Source organism: Pristiophorus japonicus, chromosome 20, assembly GCF_044704955.1.
Source record: "Pristiophorus japonicus isolate sPriJap1 chromosome 20, sPriJap1.hap1, whole genome shotgun sequence".
Lineage (NCBI taxonomy): Eukaryota > Metazoa > Chordata > Chondrichthyes > Pristiophoridae > Pristiophorus > Pristiophorus japonicus.
The window spans coordinates 23,826,632-23,848,878 of NC_091996.1; the positions used below are offsets into that span (position 1 = coordinate 23,826,632).

The 22,247-nt window shown below is 44.6% G+C and overlaps 2 protein-coding genes across 3 annotated transcripts in view; one reads left to right on the forward strand and one right to left on the reverse strand.

Annotated features, from left to right (window-relative positions):
- The window catches only part of slc2a8 (solute carrier family 2 member 8), a 55,376-nt gene extending 43,770 nt beyond the window's left edge, over positions 1-11,606 (reverse strand). Inside the window, exon 1 of the mRNA XM_070862618.1 lies at positions 11,386-11,606. Coding sequence (XP_070718719.1) covers positions 11,386-11,459 — 74 coding nt within the window. The 5' untranslated portion in view covers positions 11,460-11,606. The remainder of the gene's footprint in view (positions 1-11,385) is intronic.
- A 645-nt stretch (positions 11,607-12,251) lies between these two features.
- Positions 12,252-22,247, forward strand: part of fbxw2 (F-box and WD repeat domain containing 2) — a 40,613-nt gene continuing 30,617 nt past the window's right edge. Inside the window, exon 1 of one of the 2 annotated variants that reach the window (XM_070863383.1) lies at positions 12,252-12,333. The gene's annotated coding sequence lies outside the window, so the exon portion shown is untranslated. The remainder of the gene's footprint in view (positions 12,334-22,247) is intronic. The other variant, XM_070863385.1, reaches the window with a different exon arrangement.

The following is a 22,247-nucleotide window of genomic DNA, read 5'->3' on the forward strand; positions in this document are numbered from 1 at the left end:
AATACTACAAAAATCTAGTGTCTTGACGTATGTGAACTTTGAGTCAACCATGTACAGATCAGAGGGTGTAATTTATGCACCCGTGGGAGCAATCTTTTGCCACCTGGTGTAGAGACTGGTTTCCAAAATGCCACATCAGTGAAATAACCACAGGCTTAATAAAACCATTGATTTTGCTCAACTGAGTGACACACAAATTGATTCCCATCTTGGTATGTGACATTGGAGCAGGGGAAAATTGTTTTTCGATGAGATTCATCAAAACTACTGACATTTTTGTAGTTATTCATTATCAGAAGATCACAACATAAAGCCTGTGCACCTGAAAGATAAAAAGAGTTGATCCAACAATGATACGCTCACAAACTTGCTGTTTCACTGTACAGCTAACCAACTTCTGCATTGTTTTTCTACATTTTTGCAATTTATGTAATATTCCTTATCATAAAAATATCTCTGAACACTTCACATGGGGGGAAAAAAAAAAAGAGAACTTGGAGAGAGCTGAGTGGATAGGAAGGACCTATTTCCCTTAGCAGAGAGGTCAATAACCAGGGGCATAGATTTCTGTGCTGTAAATTTCTATGAAAAAGGAGACAGTCATGTGAAACTTGGCATTTTAAAATTGACCTTTAAATCATTTCCTCTGATGCACTTTAATAAACATTCAAATGCAAAAATATGCATATAGTAGCCAACCTAGTGAACATGCAGAGGTTTTGCAACACATTTGATGGATTTTGCCTGCTTGAAGTAACCTAAAAACAGAATAAAAACACTAATCCTTATTTACATCAAAGGATAATCTCATTATGAAGGGAAAGAACATTTGAAGGCAAAATCCATCAAATGTGTTGCAAAACCTCTGCATGTTCGAGGTTGGCTATTATATGCGTATTTTTACATTTGAATGTTTATTAAAGTGCATCAGAGGAAATGATTTAAAGGTCAATTTTAAAATGCCGAGTTTCACATGACTGTCTCCTTTTTCATAGAAATTTACAGCACAGAAATCTATGCCCCTGGTTATTGACCTCTCTGCCAAGGGAAATAGGTCCTTCCTATCCACTCTATTTAGGTACCTCAATTTTATACACGTTAATTAAATCTCCCCTCAGCCTCCTCTGTTCCAAAGAAAACAACCCCAGCCTATCCAATCTTTTCTCATAGCCTAAAATTCCCTAGTCCTGGCAACATCCTCGTAAATCTCTTCTGTATCCTCACTAGTGCAATCACATATTTCCTGTAATGTGACCAAAACTGTACGCAGTACTCTGACTGTGGTCTAACTAGTGTTTTATACAGTTCAAGCATAACCCCCCTGCTCTTGTTATCTTGTTCTAAGTTATCTTCCAAAGATCTAACAAATCGGTAGGAGGTAAATGAGAAGCCCAAAGAGGACTAGTCAGTTGGTTTTTCCAACATGTAGGTACAATATTTTGACTTTTGCTGGCATATTCCCAGCACTGGAACAGCGCATGGATTCACTCTGGAGCATCCGCGATGCTGAGGACATCGTGGATAGCATATTTAGTGAGCTGGTCACACCACAGGTAAAGGTTACACAGGCAAATAGTGACCATCAGGAAGATAGTGCAGATATATCACTTTGGATACTGTTGAGGGAGGTGGCTTATCAGGGGAAGGCAGCAGCAGCCAAGTTCATGGCACCGTGGGCGACTCTGTTGCACAGGAAACCAGGAAAAAGAGTGGAAGAGCTATAGTGATAGGGGATTCTATTGTAAGGGGAATAGGTAGGCGTTTCTGCGGCCACAAATGTTAACTCCAGGATAGTATGTTGCCTCACTGGTGCAGGGGTCAAGGATGTCTTGGAGCGGCTGCAGGGCATTCTGGAGGGGGAGGGTGAACAGCCAGTTGTCGTGGTGCATACAGGTACCAACGATATAGGTTTAAAAAAAAAAACAGGATGAGGTCCTACAAGCTGAATTTAGGGTGCTAGGAGTTAAATTAAAAAGGTCCTCAAAAGGTAGTAATCTCAAGATTGCTACGAGTGCCACGTGCTAGTCAGAGTAGGAGTAGCAGGATAGTTCAGGTGAAAACGTGGCTTGAGGAATTGTGCAAGGGGGAGGGATTCAAATTCCTGGGACACTGGAACCGGTTCTGGGTGAGGTAGGACCAGTACAAACTGGACAGTCTGTACCTGGGCAGGACCGGAACCGATGTCCTAGGCGTAGTGTTTGCTAGTGCTGTTGGGGAAGGTTTAAACTAATACGAAAGGGGGGATGAGAATCTATGCAGGGAGGCAGAGGGAAGTAAAAAGGGGGCAGAAGCAAAAGTTGAGGGCAGAGAAATTAAGGGCAAAAATCAAAAAGGACCACATTACAACATAATTCTAAAAAGACAAAAAGAGTGCTTAAAAAAAAAAAAGCAAGCCTGAAGGCTCCGAGTCTCAATGCGAGGAGCATTCGTAATAAGATGGATGAATTAACTGCGCAGATAGCTGTTAACGGATATGATGTAATTGGGATTACAGAGACATGACTCCAGGGTGGCCAAGGCTGGGAACTCAACATCCAGGTATTCAATATTCAGGAAGGATGGACAGAAAGGAAAAGAAGGTGGGGTAGCGTTACTGGTTAAAGAGATTAACGCAATAGTAAGGAAGGACATTAGCTTGGATGATGTGGAATCTATATGGGGTAGAGCTGCAAAATACCAAAGGGCAGAAAGCGTTAGTGGGATTTGTGTGCAGACCACCAAACAGTGGTAGTGAGGTTGGGGATGGCATCAAACAGGAAATTAGGGATGCGTGCAATAAAAGGTACAACAGTTATCATAGATTATTTTAATCTACATATAGATTGGGCTAACCAAACTGGTAGCAATACTGTGGAGGGGGAATTTCCTGGATCAATGTCAAGGAACCAACTAGAGAACAGGCCATCCTAGACTGGGTCTTGTGTAACGAGAGGGGATTAATTAGCAATCTTGTTGTGCGAGGCCCCTTGGGAAAGAGTGACCATAATATGGTAGAATTCTTCATTAAGATGGAGAGTGACACAGTTAATTCAGAGACTAGGGTCTTGAACTTAAAGGTAACTTCGATGGTATGAGATGTGAATTGGCTAGGATAGACTGGCGAATAATACTTAAAAGGGTTGACAGTAGACATTTAAAGATCACATGGATGAACTACAACAATTGTACATCTCTGTCTGGCGTAAAAATAAAACAGGGAAAGTGGCTCAACCGTGGCTAACAAGGGAAATTAGGAATAGTGTTAAATCCAAGGAAGAGGCATATAAATTGACCAGAAAAAGCAGCAAACCTGAGGACTGGGAGAAATTTAGAATTCAGCAGAGGAGGATTAAGGGTTTAATTAGGAGGGGGAAAAGAGAGTATGAGTGTAAGCTTGCTGGGAGCATAAAAACTGACTGCAAAAGCTTTTATAGATATGTGAAGAGAAAACGATTAGTGAAACATAGAAAATAGGTGCAGGAGTAGGCCATTCGGCCCTTCGAGCCTGCACCGCCATTCAACGAGTTCATGGCTGAACTTTCAACTTCAGTACCCCATTCCTGCTTTCTCGCCATACCCCTTGATCCCCCTAGTAGCAAGGACTACATCCAACTCCTTTTTGAATATATTTAGCGAATTGGCCTCAACAACTTTCTGTGGTAGAGAATTCCACAGGTTCACCACTCTCTGGGTGAAGAGGTTTCTCCTCATCTCGGTCCTAAATGGCTTACCCCTTATCCTTAGACTGTGACCCCTGGTTCTGGACTTCCCCAACATTGGGAACATTCTTCCTGCATCTAACCTGTCTAAACCCATCAGAATTTTAAACGTTTCTATGAGATCCCCTCTCATTCTTCTGAACTCCAATGAATACAAGCCCAGTTGATCCAGTCTTTCTAATGTAGGTCCCTTGCAGTCAGAATCAGGTGAATTCATAATGGAGAACAAGGAAATGGTAGACCAATTGAACAAATACTTTGGTTCTGTCTTCACTAAGGAAGACACGAATAACTTCCCAAAAATACTAGGGGACGGAGTGTCTAGCGAGAAGGAGGAACTGAGGGAACTCCTTATTAATCAGGAAATGGTGTTGGGGAAATTGATGGGATTGGGGAAATTGATGGGATTGAAGGCCGATAAATCCCCAGGGCCCGATAGTCTGCAACCCAGAGTACTTAAGGAAGTGGCCCTAGAAATAGTAGATGCATTGGTCGTCATTTTCCAACATTCCATGGACTCTGGATCAATTCCTATGGATTGGAGGGTACTAAATGTAACCCTACTTTTTTTTTTTTTTTAAAAAGAGGGAGAGAGAACACAGGGAATTATAGACCAGTTAGACTGACATTGGTAGTGGGGAAAATGCTGGAATCAATTATTAAAGATGTAATAGCAGCACATTTGGAAAGCAGTGACAGGATCGGTCCAAGCCAGCATGGATTTACGAAAGGGAAATCATGCTTGACAAATTTTCTAGAATATTTTGAGGATGTAACTAGTAGAGTGGATGTGGTGTATTTGTACTTTCAAAAGGCTTTTGACAAGGTCCCACACAAGAGATTAGTGTGCAAAATTAAGGCACCTGTGATTGGGGGTAATGTATTGACGTGGATAGAGAACTGGTTGGCAGACATGAAGCAGAGAGTCGGGATAAATGGGTCCTTTTCAGAATGGCAGGCAGTGACTAGTGGGGTACCGCAAGGTTCAGTGATGGGATCCCAGCTATTTACAATATAAATGATTTTGATGAAGGAATTGAATGTAATATCTCCAAGTTTGCAGATGACACTAAGCTGGGTGGCAGTGTGAGCTGTGAGGAGGATGCCAAGAGGCTGCAGGGTGACTTGGACAGGTTAAGTGAGTGGGCAAATGCATGGCAGATGCAGTATAATGTAGATAAAAGTGAGGTTATCCATTTTGGGGGCAAAAACAAGGCGGCAGATTATCTGAATGGTGGTAGATTAGTAAAAGGGGAGGTGCAACAAGACCTGGGTGTCATGGTACATCAATCATTGGCACGCAGGTACAGCAGGCAGTTAAGAAAGCAAATGGCATGTTAGCCTTCATAGCGAGAGGATTTGAGTATAGGAACAGGGAGGTCTTGCTGCAGTTGTACAGGGCCTTGTTGAGACCACACTGAGTATTGGTCTCCGAATCTGAGGAAGGACATTCTTGCTATTGAGGGAGTGCAGCGAAGGTTCACCAGACTGATTCCCGGGATGGCAGGACTGACATGAGGAAAGACTAGATCGACCAGGCTTATATTCACTGGAATTTAGAAGAATGAGGGGGGATCTCATAGAAGCATATAAATTCTGACCGGATTGGACAGGTTCGATGCAGGAAGAATATTGCCGATGTTGGGGAAGTCCAGAACCAGGGGTCACAGTCTAAGGATAAGGGGTAAGCCATCTAGGACCGAGATGAGGAAAAACGTTTTCACTCAGAATTGTGAACCTGTGGAATTCTCTATTACAGAAAGTTGTTGAGTTCAGTTCGTTGGATATATTCAAAAGGGAGGTAAGATGTGGCCCTTACGGCTAAAGGGATCAGGGCGTATGGCGAGAAGGCAGGAGTGGGGTACTGAAGTTGCATGATCAGCCATGATCATATTGAATGGTGGTGCAAGCTCGAAGGGCCGAATGGCCTGCTCCTGCAGCTATTCCCTATGTTTCTATTCCCTGGCAATTGCCATGTGAAGATCTTACAATGAAATGTATCAGATATTTATCATTCTTGGTTGAGATAGACATCCAACTCTGAATAGAGTGTCACATGCCGAGCCTGTAGGTTAACAGTGCACCCATTCTATGATTTTAATATGCTAATTCACCATTGTTCTCAGACAATCACTTTATTCTTTTGACTGTTTGCTGGCTACCACAAGAAGATTTCCACTGCATTATTCTCCTATTTCAGACTGGTTTACAATTGTTTGCTGGATTGGAAAATTGCAAATCTCGTTCCATTACTTAAGAAGGGAGGGAGAAACCAGGTAACTACAGACCTGTACGTTTAACAGCAATTGTGTGGAAAGTTACTGGAATCTGAGTGATAGCACTTGGACAGGTATCAGTTGATCAAAGACTGCCAGCATGATTTAATCTGGTTGAATTTTGAAAGAAAGGTACTCTCATGGTGGATAGGGGAATGTTTATGGGCTTCCAGAAGGCATTTGATAAGGTTCCACACAAGAGACTGGCAAAAATGAAAGCGCACAGAATTGGAGGTAACCTTGAGACATGGGTTGGGAGGAAGGAGACAAAGGTAGGGGTAAAGGGTTTGCTCTGATTGGTGGGATGTGATCAGTGGCGTTCCCTGGGAATTTGTACTGGAGCCTCAGCTTCTCCCCATATATGTTAAAGACTTGGATGAAGGACTAGAGAGCTGTATATCCAAGGTTGCAGATTACACTAAATTACGAGGCACAGTATGTTGCGTGGATGGGAGCAGGAAGTCACAATGAGACCTACATAGACTGAGTGGGCAAAACTATGGCCGATTTCGTTCGATGTCAGGAAATGTGAAGTCATCCACTTTGTATCAGAGAAAGACACATCAAAATATTTTCTTACTGGTGAGAATAGGAGCTATGGAGGAGCAACAAGATGTCCATGTACACATCACTAAAAGCTAGTGCACAGGTACAAGTAGTAATCAAAAAGGTTAATGAAATGTTGGTATTTATCTCCAGGAGGTTGAAATTCAAAAAAGTGAGGAAGTGGTGTGCTTCAGTTGTACAGACCCCATCTGGAGTATTGCATTCAGTTTTGGGCAGCAAACCTTAGGAAAGTTCATCATAGGCAGTCCCTCGGAATCGAGGAAGATTTGCTTCCAAGTGTGTTCTTTGATGGCTGAACAGTCTGATACGAGAACCACAGACCCCGTCACAGGTGGGACAGATATTTGTTGAGGGAAGGGATGGGTGGGGCTGGTTTGCCACGCGATCCTTCGGCTGCCTGCGCTTGGCCTTTTCATGCTTTTGGCATTGAAGCTCGAAGAGTTAAACGCCCTCCCGGATGCACTTTCTCCACCTCGGGCGGTCTTCGGCCAGGGTCTCCCAGGTGTCAGTGATGATGTCGCACTTTACCAGGGAGGCTTTGAGGGTGTCCTTATAACGTTTTCGCTGTCCTCCTTTGGCTCCTTTACTACGAAGGAGCTCCGCATAAAGCATTTGCTTAGGGAGTCTCGTATCTGGCATGTACACATCCCCCAGGCCTCTATAACCAATGCCTGTGAAGAGACACTTGGTCACTCAACCAGAAAACATCAGGACTGGTTTGATGAAAATGATCAGGAGATCCAAGAACTAATAGTTCGCAAGCGCACTCAAGCAACAACCCAATTCGGGAGCTGCAAAACAACATTACAGACAGCTCAAGGCTCAGGTCCAACAAAAAACACGGGACCTAAAGAACAGGTGGTGGATGGAGATACAACAACTGGCCGACATCCACGATATGCGAGGATTCTTCACTGCAGTCAAGGCCACCTACGGTCCAAGCTCCCAAGGCCCCACCCCACTTCTGGCCAGGAATGAGGAAACACTCATCAAGGACACCGAGGACATTAGGGCCCGATGGAAGGAGCACTTTGAAGATCTCCTCAATCGAGACTCTGCCTTTGACGCGAGTGTTCTCAGGAAAGTTATATTGGACATGGATGGAGTATAGTGAAAATTTGCTAATATCAGGGCTCAAAGGATTAAATTCGGAGGACAGATTGCATAAACTTGGCTTGTAGTTCCCTTGAATTTGGAAGGCTGAGGGATGATCTAATCAAGGTCATTAAAATGATTACGGGAATAGATAGGTTAGATAAACTTTCACTGATGGGGGAAATCCAGAGCAAGATGACCCAATCTTTAAGTCAGATGTTCCTATGCAACCTTCCAGCAGGGATTACCAGATAATTTAGAATTAAGAACCAGCCCATTTTCCATCTCTAGCTGAGGAATAAAATCAACAGGACTACACCATGCAACGCACAGGATGAGATCACAATGACATAGAGGTCCCTTCTGGTCTGCATGGCCCACTGTCACACCACTCATCTGCTCAGGAGACAAAACAGGAAAAGAAACTGGTGGTTGAGAGAGGAAAGTTGATGAGCGAGGTAGTACTGATGCTCGCCGACCTACAATGGCTCCCGGTTAAGCAACGTCTCTATTTCAAAATTCTCATTCTGGTTTACAAATCCCTCCCTTCAGCCACACAACTCCGATATATCTGCACTCCTCAAATTCTGCCCCTCTTGAGCATCCCTGATTATAACTGCTCAACCATTGGTGGCTGTGATTTCAGCTGCCTGGGCTCCAAGCTCTGGAACTCTCTCCCTAGCTTTCCTCCTTTTAAGACGCTCTTTAAAACCTACCTCTTTGACCAAGCTTTTGATCATCTGCCATAATAATTTCTTACGTGGCTCAGTCAAATATATTTGTTTTTTCTTAACACTCCTGTGAAGTGCCTTGGGATGTTTTACTATGTTACAGGTGCTATATAAATACAAGTTGTTGAGAGATCTGAAAGTTGCTAGAGTTGAGACTTTACATGGTATTTTTAAACTCTGCACCTTCTGTGTCATTCTTTTGACCAGGGTAATGTATCTAAAATAGCAGAACATCTGTTTGCTACAGGTGAATCGGTTATGTAATGAAACACTTTACTGTGACTAGAAAACAAATCTTATACTAAAAGAAAAGACTAACTACATATACATGGAATTTTAAAAGAACTGTTTTAGAATTTGCAATAACTAGTGATTCAGTTCAATGACCTTTAGACTCTACAAAACAATGTAAAACAATAAACAAGCTTTTTTAGAACAGCAGGAAATGTAAGAGGAGCATGCAGTGAAGAAGAGCCTCACACCAAATGTTGACTTGTCTGTTTTCTACTCAGATTCTCACTGACCAACATGTTCCTAGCATCTTGCTTTTGTTTAATTTCCATCACTTACCAGTTGTTTAGGTATCGGGAAATAAACAAGTTCCTTGTTTAGCTGCTTTTATGTTGATGTCTTGCTGGTTCTTGACGCATGGTTCTCCTGCAACTGATGGCAACCCAAAGTTAGCTTGCCAGGAACACCAAGGCCAGCTATTGGGGAGACCTAGTTTCATTTGTATCCCAGCTACTGGCCTTGGCTGATCCAGCACATTTATTTTGCAGTTGCTGCCAACTGCACAAGACCCACATGTCGGGAGCCAGCAGCAACTAAAGTGGCAAGAAACCAATATAAAAGCAGCTTCTTAGACTGAACAAAGTGCAGAGGGGAAGAGAAGGCGTTCAACGGGTATTTAATTTAGAGCCTAACTCCCGATACTCTTTTAGCAGGACCTCCTCCCTGTTCCTACCTGTCATTTGTTCCAACATGGACCACGACAACACCCTCCCTTTCCAAGTTCCTCTCCAGCTGCCGTGAGATATCCCTTACCCCAGCACCAGACAGGCAACACACCTATTGAGATTCTAGTTCTTGGCTGCAGAGGATGCTGTCTATCCCTCTAATTATATAGAGTCCCCGATCACAACCACATTTCTATTCCACCCCTCTCCTCCCCGGACAGTCTTCTGAGCCACGGTGCCTTGGTCTGCATAGTGGCCGTCCTCCCCGCAGTTTTTCTCCTCACAGATTGCGAGTACATCGTACCTGTTGGACAGGACCCCTTTTGCAACCTCGCCTAAACCCCTGCTACCTGGCTCCCTAACAGTCACACCCTTCCTGAACCTGTGCTTTCCTCTGGGATGTGACTGTATTCTGCATAAAACTGTCCAGAAATTCCTCCCCTCCCTTATGTGTCGGAGTGTCTGCAACTCGCAATCCAGCTCACGGACTCTGAGCCGAAGAGATTCAAGATGGAGACATCTGCAAACGTGTTTGCTCGGGACAGTCTCGCTGTCCACAAACTCCCACATACTGCAGCCCAGACGCACAACCTGCTCTGCCATATCTTAGTCTAGCCTTATTTTACTCAATTCGTCAAAGTTTCTTAATTCGTTTAACTAGTTAAGCCATACATTTAATACAGTACTTTATAGTTTCCTGCACCTAGTTTAAATTGCCAAATAAAACACTGTGTGCACTCTGTTTAATACTGCTCTGTGCCCCATAGTTTTGGACTCTCTAACTAAGGAAAACAACCTCTCGGCATCTACTCTGTCAATTCCCCATAGAATTTTATTTTAAAGTCACTAGTTGTAGAAATAGAACAACAGTATGCTCAATGTGGCATATATTGTTAAATTCCATAAACGTGTAACAAATCCACACGTTTGGGGAAGGGAGAACAACTTTAAAACCTTACTGCATACCTATAAATTTAGAATATCACGAGTGTCTTGAGAAACAAAAACTTGCATTTATATCATCATCATAGGCAGTCCCTCAAAGCGAGGATGACTTGCTTCCACGCTGAAAAGAGATGAGTTCACAGGTGTTTCAATGAAGGACCTAATATTCCAGATCCCAAACTACATCTTGGAGGGTGGCAGATATCTGTGCATTGATTTTTTTTTAAAAAAACGTGTGGTGGCCATTGCACACTAGCCACCACACGGGCTTGACAGGTCCAGTGGCAAGGATTACCCAAAGATGACTGGAAACCAGCTCTGCTGCACGGACCTAGTGCGCTCAGATATCAGTGTGGGCCCTGACCTCTTCTGGGCCCCGATCACATCGCACTACAATCTGTCGCCATTCATTCACCCCGACCTCGCCGCTCCTGCCCGCACTGCAATCAGCCGTCGCCCTGCTCCCTATAATGGTATAGCACATTTCACGAACACCGGACTTCGCAAAACGCTTTACAGCCAATGAAGTACTTTTTGGAGCGTAGTCACTGTTGTAATGTGGAAAATGCGGCAGCCAATTTGTGCACAGCAAGCTCCCACAAACAGTAATGTGATAACGACCAGATAATCTGTTTTTATGTTGATTGAGGGATAAATATTGGCCAGGACACCAGAGATAACGCCCCTGCTCTTCTTCGAAATAGTGCTATGGGATCTTTTACACCCACCTGAGGGAGCAGACGGGGCCTCGGTTTAACGGTTCATCCGAAAGACGGCACCTCCGACAATGCAGCACTTCCTCCGCACTGCACTGGAGTGTCAGGCTGGATTTATGTGCTCAAGTCTCTGGAGTGGGACTTGAACCCACAACCTGCTGACTCAGAGGCGAGTGTGCAAGAACATAAGAAACAGGAGTAGGCCATATGGCCCCCTCGAGCCTGCTCCACCATTCAATAAGATCATGGCTGATCTGATCATGGCCTCAGCTCCACTTCCCCGCCCGTTCCCCATAACCCCTTATGGTTCAAAAATCGAGCAAGAACACCATTTCTAGTGTGAGACCCAAATCGATAAAATAGTCGCCGGCATTTTAATGCAATGCAGCTGGGGCACTCACTTAAAGTACTGCTGCTCCTGCGTGTCGCCCTGTGCGGCAGGCTGGAGGAGTGGCCGGGACTCCTCGGTGCTCATGGTGTGCCCGGGCGTTTGCTGGCCGCTCCGACACTCAGCGGGAGCAGGGGTAGCGGGGCGGCGCCACACCGAGGGAGGCTGGGCCTAGGCGGGCCCTGCTGCATCGGCGCCGCTTCCTCCTCCCCCTGCTGCTGCTGCTCCTCCTCCTCCTCCTCCTCCTCCTCCTCCTCCTCCCACAGCGGGCTGCCGCCCACCTCCTCCCGCTCGGCTACCCGCGGCGCCGTCCTGCAGCCCTTTCCCGCCCGCCTTCGTGTCAGGCTCGAGCCGTCAACCTCCCTCCCTCGAGCTCCGCTTTCGAATCTCAACCGTCACCGCCCATGCGCACAACCGCCGCTGGCAGTGAGCGAGTAATGGGCGCCGCCATCATTGATAAAGGCAAAGTAAGCCCCGCCCATGCTCCTTATTTTTCACTCTCCCTTCATCTTCTGTATCCCGCTCTCTTTTTTTTCCTCAAATGCGAAATGAAATTTTTTTTCGTTGTATTAAATGCGGCGCGCGGAGGAGCTCCCTTTTGTGTTGCTTTTTTTTCCAGATATCAACAGCGAAACTCGAACCGCGCACGCGCATTCCGTGAAAGCGGCGCGAGATAGACTGGTTTCCAGCGGCGTCACCGGCGCCCGACCAATGAGCGGCGAGGACGGGCTGATGCATTGTCCGCGCGCCCGCGGCTCGGGCTCGCCACTTGGCCAACGCGCAGGCGCGGCGATGCTGTGACCTCAGTTCCGGCCCTCTCAAACTTGGACTTGTCCCTTTTCCCTCTCTCTCTCTCTCTCTCTGTGTGAGGATGCGGGAGGCGGCAGGGCCCGTGTGAAGAGCGAATGTCCTCCGCCGCACCGGTGGCAACGGCAACTATGGTTAAATTATTCAGGAAATGGTGAGTTTTGAGGGAGGGGTGGGTGAGGTTTACAAGCCGGCGAGAGCCCCCCCCCCCTCCTCCACGCTGTTTCATATTTTAAAGAGACAACTTTTTCATGCTGTGTGTTTGGGGGGGGCACTGTTTACATTGGCCGGCTTGCTGACAGCCACTTTTAGGGATGGTGTACACATTGTCATCGTGTAGCCCCTGCTCAAAATGTGATGCTCTTGTTCCTCTTCGATTTATCTGAACCAAATCGGTGCTCCCCCCCCCCCCCCCTACATTTCTTATCCAATAATGTTTGTAGGGGACACCTCCCAAGTTGGTCTTGTTTACACGTTCACCGTCAGATCAGGCATCTCTCTCTCTCTTTTCACAACACCAAAAAATAAATCCCAATCAGACTTGGGCAAAAATAATAAGATTACATTGGGGGTGGTGGAAAGCAAACATCACAAGCTGAGATTGGGCAGAAGAGCCACATAGACTCTGCACCTCCCCTGCAATGTTCAACACTTTCACGAAAAATGTGTCTGGAGCTGAAGTTGGTGCGCGTAATCGATGAATAAACTCAGCTTGTATACCCTTGTTATCCCACTGTTAAAGTTTAAAATGGTTTGGCTTAAATGTTTTTTAAATGCTTCAAATTGTCACATCAGTATTTTCTAGTGGGACACCATCTTCTAACCTCTGAAATCAAACAGGTCTAATTGCTGCATTATTGCACAGATTTTCCTCTCCTGATGGCCTCCAGCGACAGAATTCTCTACCAAAGAAATACATTTAAATTATATATATATATATATATTTACTGTCTACTGAAACAGAATTCTTTGGTGTGCAATATCTGGGAGCTCATGATCATGAAGTTTGTTCCAGCTTCATTCTAACAGTATTGACAAACCCCTCATTGGCTTCGGATGAACTACCTGAGATCTGTTAACCTACATGAACCATGGTGGTAATTTTCTGACTTTGTACTTCCAGCAGGGAGCCTTGGTCACCGGGAAAACATAATGCATAGGATTTACTGACCATTTAATGGTTAGAAATCATGTGCAGCACACTTGGTATTTCTGCCATGTGGAGAGGGCTCCCCACCGAGAACATTGAAGTTGGAAAATAATCCCAATATTTAGCTTTTTGAACTGCAAAGTAATTCTCTTGCCTGTTCCTATGAATGATTTTTGCCATGATGTTATCATATTAGTTTAACAATTTTCAATTGTGACATTATTTAGCTGTCATGTTTTCATTTTATTGAGTGTGCAGTATATCTTGCTACAAATGAGAGGTTGCAGTCTTTTTTGCTTCACAAAGATATAAATTCTGTTTGCATGTCTGATGGTGTATGCCCTTCATATTAATGTTTAAAAGGAATTGATTTAAGAGTTTAGGAGCTTTGTTAATAATAGCTTCCCATCAAATAATAATGAAATCACCAACTTTACTTGAGATATAAATATTATGGTTGGAATAACATGCTTCTTGCAACACTATATACCGTTATACCATATCTGTTACCAATGCAGTTATTCAGGCTAAACCTCTCAATGCTGTAATAAGTGTTTTATTGTAAGAACATAAGAAATAGGAGCAGGAGCAGGCCATTTGGCCCCTCGAGCCGCAATTTAATAAGATCATGGCTGATCTGATCTTGGGCTCAGCTCCGCTTCCCTGCCCGCTCCCCATAACTCTTCACTCCCTTATGGTTCAAAAATCTGTCTATCTCCACCTTAAATATATTCAATGACCTAGCCTCCACAGCTCTCTGGGGCAGAGAATTCCACAGATTTACAACCCTCTGAGAGAAGAAATTACTTCTCATCTCAGTTCTAAATGGGCGATCCCTTATTCTTAAACTGTGCCTAGTTCTAGATTCCCCCATGAGTGGAAACATCCTCTCTGCATCTACCTTGTCGAGCCCCCTCAGTATCTTACATGTTTCAATAAGATCACCTCTCATTCTTCTAAACTCCAACAAGTTTCAGCTAAACCTGTCTTCATAAGTCAACCCCTTCATCTCAGGAATCAACCTAGTGAACCTTCTCTGAACTACCTCCAATGCAAGTATATCCCTCCTTAAATAAGGAGACCAAAACTGTACTCAGTACTCGAGGTGTGGTCTCACCAATACCCTCTACAGTTGCAGCAGGACTTCCCTGCTTTTATACTCCATCCCCCTTGCTGGCATTTTTCCTGACATTCCTCCCAAAATTAGCGGACCAATTGCTCTGCATATTTAGCACCATAATGATGTCAGCTGTTCATTACATACTTCAGAGCTGGTCTCCAGTTGTCTTGGTTAATCGTTGCCACTGGACCAAGATCTAGTTCTGTCAAGCCCGTGTGGTGGCTGGTGTGCAACGGCCACCACACGTTAAAAAAAATCCACGCACAGGTATCTTACATAAGAACATAAGAAATAGGAACACGAATAGGCCATACGGCCCCTCGAGCCTGTTCTGCCATTCAATAAGATCATGGCTGATCTGATCATGGGCACTTTCTGACATTCTACTCCATCTGCCAAATTTTTGCCCACTCACTTAGCCTGCCTATATCCTTTTGCAGATTGTTGGTGTCTTCCTCACACATTGCTTTTCCTCCCATCTTTGTATCGTCAGCAAACTTGGCTACGTTACACTCAGTCCCTTCTTCCAAGTCGTTAATACAGATTGTAAATAGTTGGGGTCCCAGCGCTGATCCCTGCGGCACCCCACCAGTTATCGGTTGCCATCATGAGAATGAACCATTTATCCTGACTCTCTGTCCTCTGTTACTTAGCCAATCCTCTATCCATGCTAATATATTACCCCCAACCCCTTGAACTTTTATCTTGTGCAGTAACCTTTTATGTGGCACCTTGTCAAATGCCTTCTGGAAGTCCAAATATACCACATCCACTGGTTCCTCTTTATCCACCTTGTTTGTTACATCCTCAAAGAATTCCAGCAAATTTGTCAAACATGACTTCCCCTTCATAAATCAATGCTGACCCTGCCTGACGGAATTTTGCTTTTCCAAATGTCCTGTTACTGCTTCTTTAATAATGGACTCCAACAGATGTTAGGCTAACTGGTCTGTAGTTTCCTGCTTTTTGTCGGCCTCCTTTTTTAAATAGGGGCGTTACATTTGCAGTTTTCCAATCTGCTGGGACCTTCCCAGAATCCATGGAATTTTGGTAAATTACATCCAATGCATCCACAATCCCTGCCGCTACTTCTGTTAAGACCCTAGGATGCAAGCTATCGGGTCCAGGGGATTTATCTGCCTTTAGACCCATAATCTTACTGAATACCACTTCCTTAGTGATTGTGTTAAGTTCCTCCCCCCTATAGCCCCTAGACTATCCATTGTCGGAATATTGTTAGTGGCCTCTACCGTAAAGAATGATACAAAATATTTGTTCAGAGTTTCTGCCATCTCCATGTTCCCCATTACTTATTCCCCGGTCTCGTCTTCTAAGGGACCAACATTTACTTTAGTCACCCTTTTCCTTTTTATATACCTATAGAAACTCTTGCTATCTGTTTTTATATTTTGTGCTAGTTTACTTTCATAGTCTATCTTCCCTTTCTTAATCATTTTTTTAGTCGTTCTATGCTGGCTTTTAAAAGCTTCCCAGTCTTCTGTCCTCCCACCAATTTTGGCCACTTTGTGTGCCCTTGTTTTTAATTGGATACCATCCTTTATTTCTTTATTTAGCCATGGATGGCTATCTTTTCTCTTACACCCTTTCCTCCTCACTGGAATATATTTTTCTTGAGTTGTGAAATATCTCCTTAAATGTACACCACTGTTCATCAATTGTCCTACGTTTTAATCTATTTTCCTAGTCCACTTTAAACAACCCTGCCCTCATACCTTCATAGTATCCTTTATTTAAGCTTAGTACACTGGTTAGAGATCCAACTTTCTCACCCTCCATCTGAATTTGAAATTCAGTCATGTTATGATCACTCATTCCGAGGGGATCCTTTACTAGGAGATTGTTTATTAATCCTGTCTCATTACACAGGACCAGATCTAAGATAGCCTGCCCCCTGGTTGGTTCCGTTATATACTGTTCAAGGAACCCGTCCCTTACGCAGTCTATGAACTCCTCCTCAAGGCTACCCTGACCAATTTGATTTGTCCAATCAATGTGGAGGTTAAAATCACCCATGATTATTGCTGTTCTCTTTTTACAAGCCCCCACTATCTCCTGGTTTATGCTCCGACCAACAGAGTTGCTACTGTTAGGGGGCCTATAGACTACGCCCACCAGTGACTTTTTCCCCTTATTGTTCCTTATCTCCACCCAACTGTTTCAACACCCTTATCATTTGAGCCAATATTGTTTCTTACTATTGCAGTGATTCCAACCTTTATCAATAGAGCTACCCCACCTCTTTTTCCTTTCTGTCTGTCCTTCTGGATTGTCAAGTACCCCTGAATATTTAATTCCCAGTCCTGGTCACCTTGCAACCATGTCTCTGTACCCATTTGTCTCAATTTGTGCCGTCAACTCATCTATTTTGTTAAAAGATTTAGTTCGGGACCTGGAATTTCAGGTCCTTCATTGAAACACCTGTGAACTTTCTAACGTGGAAGCAAGTTATCCTCGATTTGAGGGACTGCCTATGATGATGATGATGATTTCAGTGTGATGTAAAGTTGGGGTCTCATTTTATTTTTGAAAATGGCCAATTAAAAGCATAAGGTTATTCACTCTGTATTTCTATTTGATGAAGTACCTGGAGTTAGCCATCCTCCTGCCAAGAGGGGAGAACTGGTATAAAGCATTTTCACAAATAGCTGTGGGTCTCCTTTCCCTTCATTTTGAAGAATACCCCAAATGCAAGGCAATTGGTTGTGCAGCCACGGAATAATTTATTCTGAAGAGAAATGGAAAGTTTTATACTCGCACTCTCATGATTTGATGCCAGGAAGCGTAGATTGCTGCCGATGGCATTTTCTATGGCTACCTGGTTTGTCAATAGTTCGGAGTTTTGTGTAGTTTTGCTGGACTATAATTTTTCTCGTTCCAAGGTTAGGCAGTGATGTAGATAAACCTATGGCTGTTCTGTTCAGCGGGAACTTGATCCAACCTCGTGAGTAAACTTTGCACAAAGCAGTGACCTTCGGACTAGGCTAGCAGTAAAACTACGTTGTTGGAACACAATACTGTCTCCCCCTTGTTCTTAAAGTAGGTAGCTCCAAAACGAGGTAGACTCCTCGGTCTTTATCCAATGAAAACACTCTGTTCCTGAATTGCTGACTAGACCGCCTGATGTAGCAATGTTGTCACCACGTTTATTTAGCTTATTGACAGGAAGGATCATACTTCAGACAGTATGCTTTAATGTTGTGCAACAGGAACTTTGGTGATGCTCTTAATTCATTTATTTTGCTATGACCATTACCACCACCAGTACACTCCAGATGCAATATAGCTCAAAATGATATCTCCAGACACAACCCAAATCCAGGAGGGGAAAATCTGTAACTCTACTGTTGCGTGTTTTTCATCGTTTAAGTGGACAAAAAAAATGAACATGGATTCAGTTTAACTGGACTCCTGCTGAGCACATACATACACACTATTGTACTTTACAGAATTTATAGTTACAATGCTGGATCCCATAATAAAAACAGAAAATGCTGGAAATAGTAGGGCAGGCAGAATTTGGAGAAGAACAGGAGTCAGTCAATGTTTCAGCCCTTAAAACCCATGAGTATCGACTGGGCCCCAGCTGTTTACATTGTACATTAATGATTTAGACGAGGGGATTAAATGCAGTATCTCCAAATTTGCGGATGACACTAAGTTGGGTGGCAGTGTGAGCTGCGAGGAGGATGCTATGAGGCTGCAGAGTAACTTGGATAGGTTAGGTGAGTGGGCAAATGCATGGCAGATGAAGTATAATGTGGATAAATGTGAGGTTATCCACTTTGGTGGTAAAAACAGAGAGACAGACTATTATCTGAATGGTGACAGATTAGGAAAAGGGAAGGTGCAACGAGACCTGGGTGTCATGGTACATCAGTCATTGAAGGTTGGCATGCAGGTACAGCAGGCGGTTAAGAAAGCAAATGGCATGTTGGCCTTCATAGCGAGGGGATTTGAGTACAGGGGCAGGGAGGTGTTGCTACAGTTGTACAGGGCCTTGGTGAGGCCACACCTGGAGTATTGTGTACAGTTTTGGTCTCCAAACTTGGAGGAAGGACATTCTTGCTATTGAGGGAGTGCAGCAAAGATTCACCAGACTGATTCCCGGGATGGTGGGACTAACCTATCAAGAAAGACTGGATCAACTGGGCTTGTATTCACTGGAGTTCAGAAGAATGAGAGGGGACCTCATGGAAATGTTTAAAATTCTGATGGGTTTAGACAGGTTAGATGCAGGAAGAATGTTCCCAATGTTGGGGAAGTCCAGAACCAGGGGTCACAGTCTGAGGATAAGGGGTAAGCCATTTAGGACCGAGATGAGGAGAAACTTCTTCACCCAGAGAGTGGTGAACCTGTGGAATTCTCTACCACAGAAAGTAGTTGAGGCCAATTCACTAAATATATTCAAAAGGGAGTTAGATGAAGTCCTTACTACTCGGGGGATCAAGGGTTATGGCGAGAAAGCAGGAAGGGGGTACTGAAGTTTCATGTTCAGCCATGAACTCATTGAATGGCGGTGCAGGCTAGAAGGGCTGAATGGCCTATTCCTGCACCTATTTTCTATGTTTCTATGACTGCTGTTTTTCCACCGATGCTGCCTGGCCTATCGAATATTTCCAGCATTTCCAGTTACTGCAGATGCTGGAAATCTGAAGTATTTTGTTTATTTGTTTACTGTCCATTCCATTATACACAGCTTTATTTTCTGCCTGGCTTTGCTGTTGATAAAGACCTTGCAGTTTCATCCTTCAGATTTCATATTTTGATGAAAAGGTGGGGATTGATATGACAGTCCCTCCCTCTTCAATCTTGGCCGAGGTTCTCATTCTGCCCGAGCTGGTGCAGCTTCTACAGACGTTGCGTTTCATGGCAAGAGCTTTGCATCTAGTCCATTTCCAGTTAGTTGAATTTGAACTCTTAAGTCTTGGCAGTCTGTGATCCTTGCATCATTTAGCATGAGCATAATGCAACCCTTGTTTGTCCCGAATGAAATCTTATCCAAAGGAACCAAGATGAAGGGCTGATTGCAGGCACTACCAAGGTTAACGAGTGTAAAAGCTAAAGGTTTCGTTATCTTTATATGCTAAATTCGTGAACGTTCTATATTGATGCCATCTTGTATTTTAAATGGATCGATAAGCATGTTCATACAACAGATTCATGGAAATGGGAGTGAATGGTTATAGGGAGCGGGCAGGAAAATGGAGTTGAGGCCAAGATCAGATCAGCCATGCTCTTATTGAATGGCGGCGCAGGCTCGAGGGCCCAAATGGCCTGCTCCTGCTCCTATTTCTTTCTTGTGTTAAACTTACAGCACAGAAGGAGGCCATTCGGCCCGTCGTGCCTGTGTTGTCTCTGAAAGAGCAGTTGTGCTTAGTCCCACACCCCGCTTTGTGTCCGTAACCCTGTAAGTTCCTCCTCCTCCAGTACCTGTTCAACTCTGTTTTCAAATTATTTATGGAATCGGCTTCCACCACCTTTTTCTGGGAGAGCGTTCCTGATCCCGACAACTGAGTAGAAAAAAATTCCCCTCATCTCCCCTCTACATGATTTTCCAATGATTTTGAATCTATGACCTCTGGTTATTGACCCACTCGCCAGAGAGAATAGTTTTCACTATTTACTCCATCAAAACCTCTCATCATTTTGAAAACCCCCTATTGGGTCACCTCTTAAAGTAGCAAAGATAGGAAACGGAGCTGAATATGTTAACTTGCAAAGAACATTCATTTATATATCTCCTTTTCATCCCCTGAAGCACTTCAGTGAATTGTTTTTGAAATAGAGTCACTGTTTTGTAGGCAGATGTGCCAGCGAATTTACAAATCGCAAGATCGCACAAACAGGACATCAGGTAAATGGCCAGTTAACTTTAAAAAAAATTAGTTCATGGGATGTGGGCATCGCTGCCAAGGCCAGCATTTATTGCCCATCCCTAATTGCTCGTGAGCCGCTGCCTTCAATCGCTGCAGTCTGTGTGGTGAAGGTACTCCCACTGTGCTGTTAGGGAGGGAGTTCCAGGATTTTGACCCAGCGACGACGAAGGAACAACGATATACTTCCAAGTCAGGGTGGTGTGTGACTTGGAGGGGAATAGTCAGATGGTCATGTTCCCATGCGACTGTTGCCCTTGTCCTTCTAGGTGGAAGAGGTCACGGGTTTGGGAGGTGCTGCCGAAGAAGCCTTGGCGAGTTGCTGCAGTGCAACTTGGAGATCGTACACACTGCAGCCACGGTGCGCTGAGGGAATTAATGTTTAAGGTGGTGGATGGGGTGCCAATCAAGCGGGCTGCTTTGTCCTGGATGGTGTCGAGCTTTTTGTGTGGTTGGAGCTGCACTCATCCAGGCAAGTGGAGAGTATTCCATCACACTCCTGACTTGTGCCTTGTAGATGGTGGAAAGGCTTTGAGGAGTCAGGAGGTGAATGCCCAGCCTCTGACCTACTCTTGTTGCCACAGTATTTTTGGCTGGTCCTGTTAAGTTTCTGGTCAATGGTGACCCCTATCTATGGGGTCTTGGTTAAGAGGTGAATATTAGCCAGGAGATTGGCAATGTTCCTCTAATTGTTTTTGGGATGCGCGGCTGTCTATCTCTTGATACGGTCTTGACTTAACATCTCATCTGAAAGACAGCACGTCAGACAGTGCAGCCTTCGGCCGCCTGAGGAAAAGAGTGTTTGAAGACCAGGCCCTCAAAACTGCCACCAAGCTCATGGTCTTCAGGGCTGTCGTAATACCTGCTCGCCTGTATGGCTCAGAGACATGGACCATGTACAGTAGACACCTCAAGTTGTTGGAGAAATATTACCAACAATGTCTCCGCAAGATCCTACAAATCCCCTGGGAGGATAGGTGCACCAACATCAGCGTCCTCATTCAGGCTAACATCCCCAGCATTGAAACACTGACTACACTCGATCAGCTTTGCTGGGCAGGCCACATAGTTCGCATGCCAGACACGAGACTCCCAAAGCAAGTGCTCTACTCGGAGCTCCTTCACGGCAAACGAGCCAAAGGTGGGCAGCGGAAACACTACAGGGACACCTCAAAGCCTCCCTGATAAAGTGCAACATCCCCACTGACACCTGGGAGTCCCTGGCCCAAGACTGCCCTAAGTGGAGGAAGTGCATCCGGGAGGGCGCTGAACACCTTGATTCTCAACGCCGAGAGCATGCAGAAATCAAGCGCAGGCAGCGGAAAGAGCGTGCGGCAAACCAGTCCCCCCCCATCCCTTTCCCTCAACGACTATCTGTCCCACCTGTGACGGGGTCTGTGGCTCTCGCATTGGACTGTTCAGCCACCAAAGAACTCACTTCAGGAGTGGAAGCAAGTCTTCCTCGATTCCGAGGGACTGCCTATAATGATGATGACCTCAGTGTTGCTGTGAAGTGTCTGCCCATATTATGTTCAAGGCCTGGAATTTGATTTGAACCCATGACCTCCTGACTCCCAGTTGTGTGTGCGCCCAGCTGAATCAAACTGACAACTGGTGTGCCAGAAGTGTGCAAGAGAGAAATTTTAAAGCGGTAGATTGACCAGGAATGTCAGTAAATGAAGATGATTTATCACTTTCGGTCTTGCCTGTGTGCAGTAGCCAGTAACTGTGCTTTAAATAAACTGCCTGTAAATGCAGTTGGGGTGATTTTGGTCACTGTCGCCCTATCTGCACTCGACAGCAGGATGGCAGTGAGTGGAAGGTAGGGCTAGAAATTCCCTAGCCTGTCGTTATTTGGTAAATAACGACATTTTAGTGAATGGATAAGAATTAAATGTAATTTT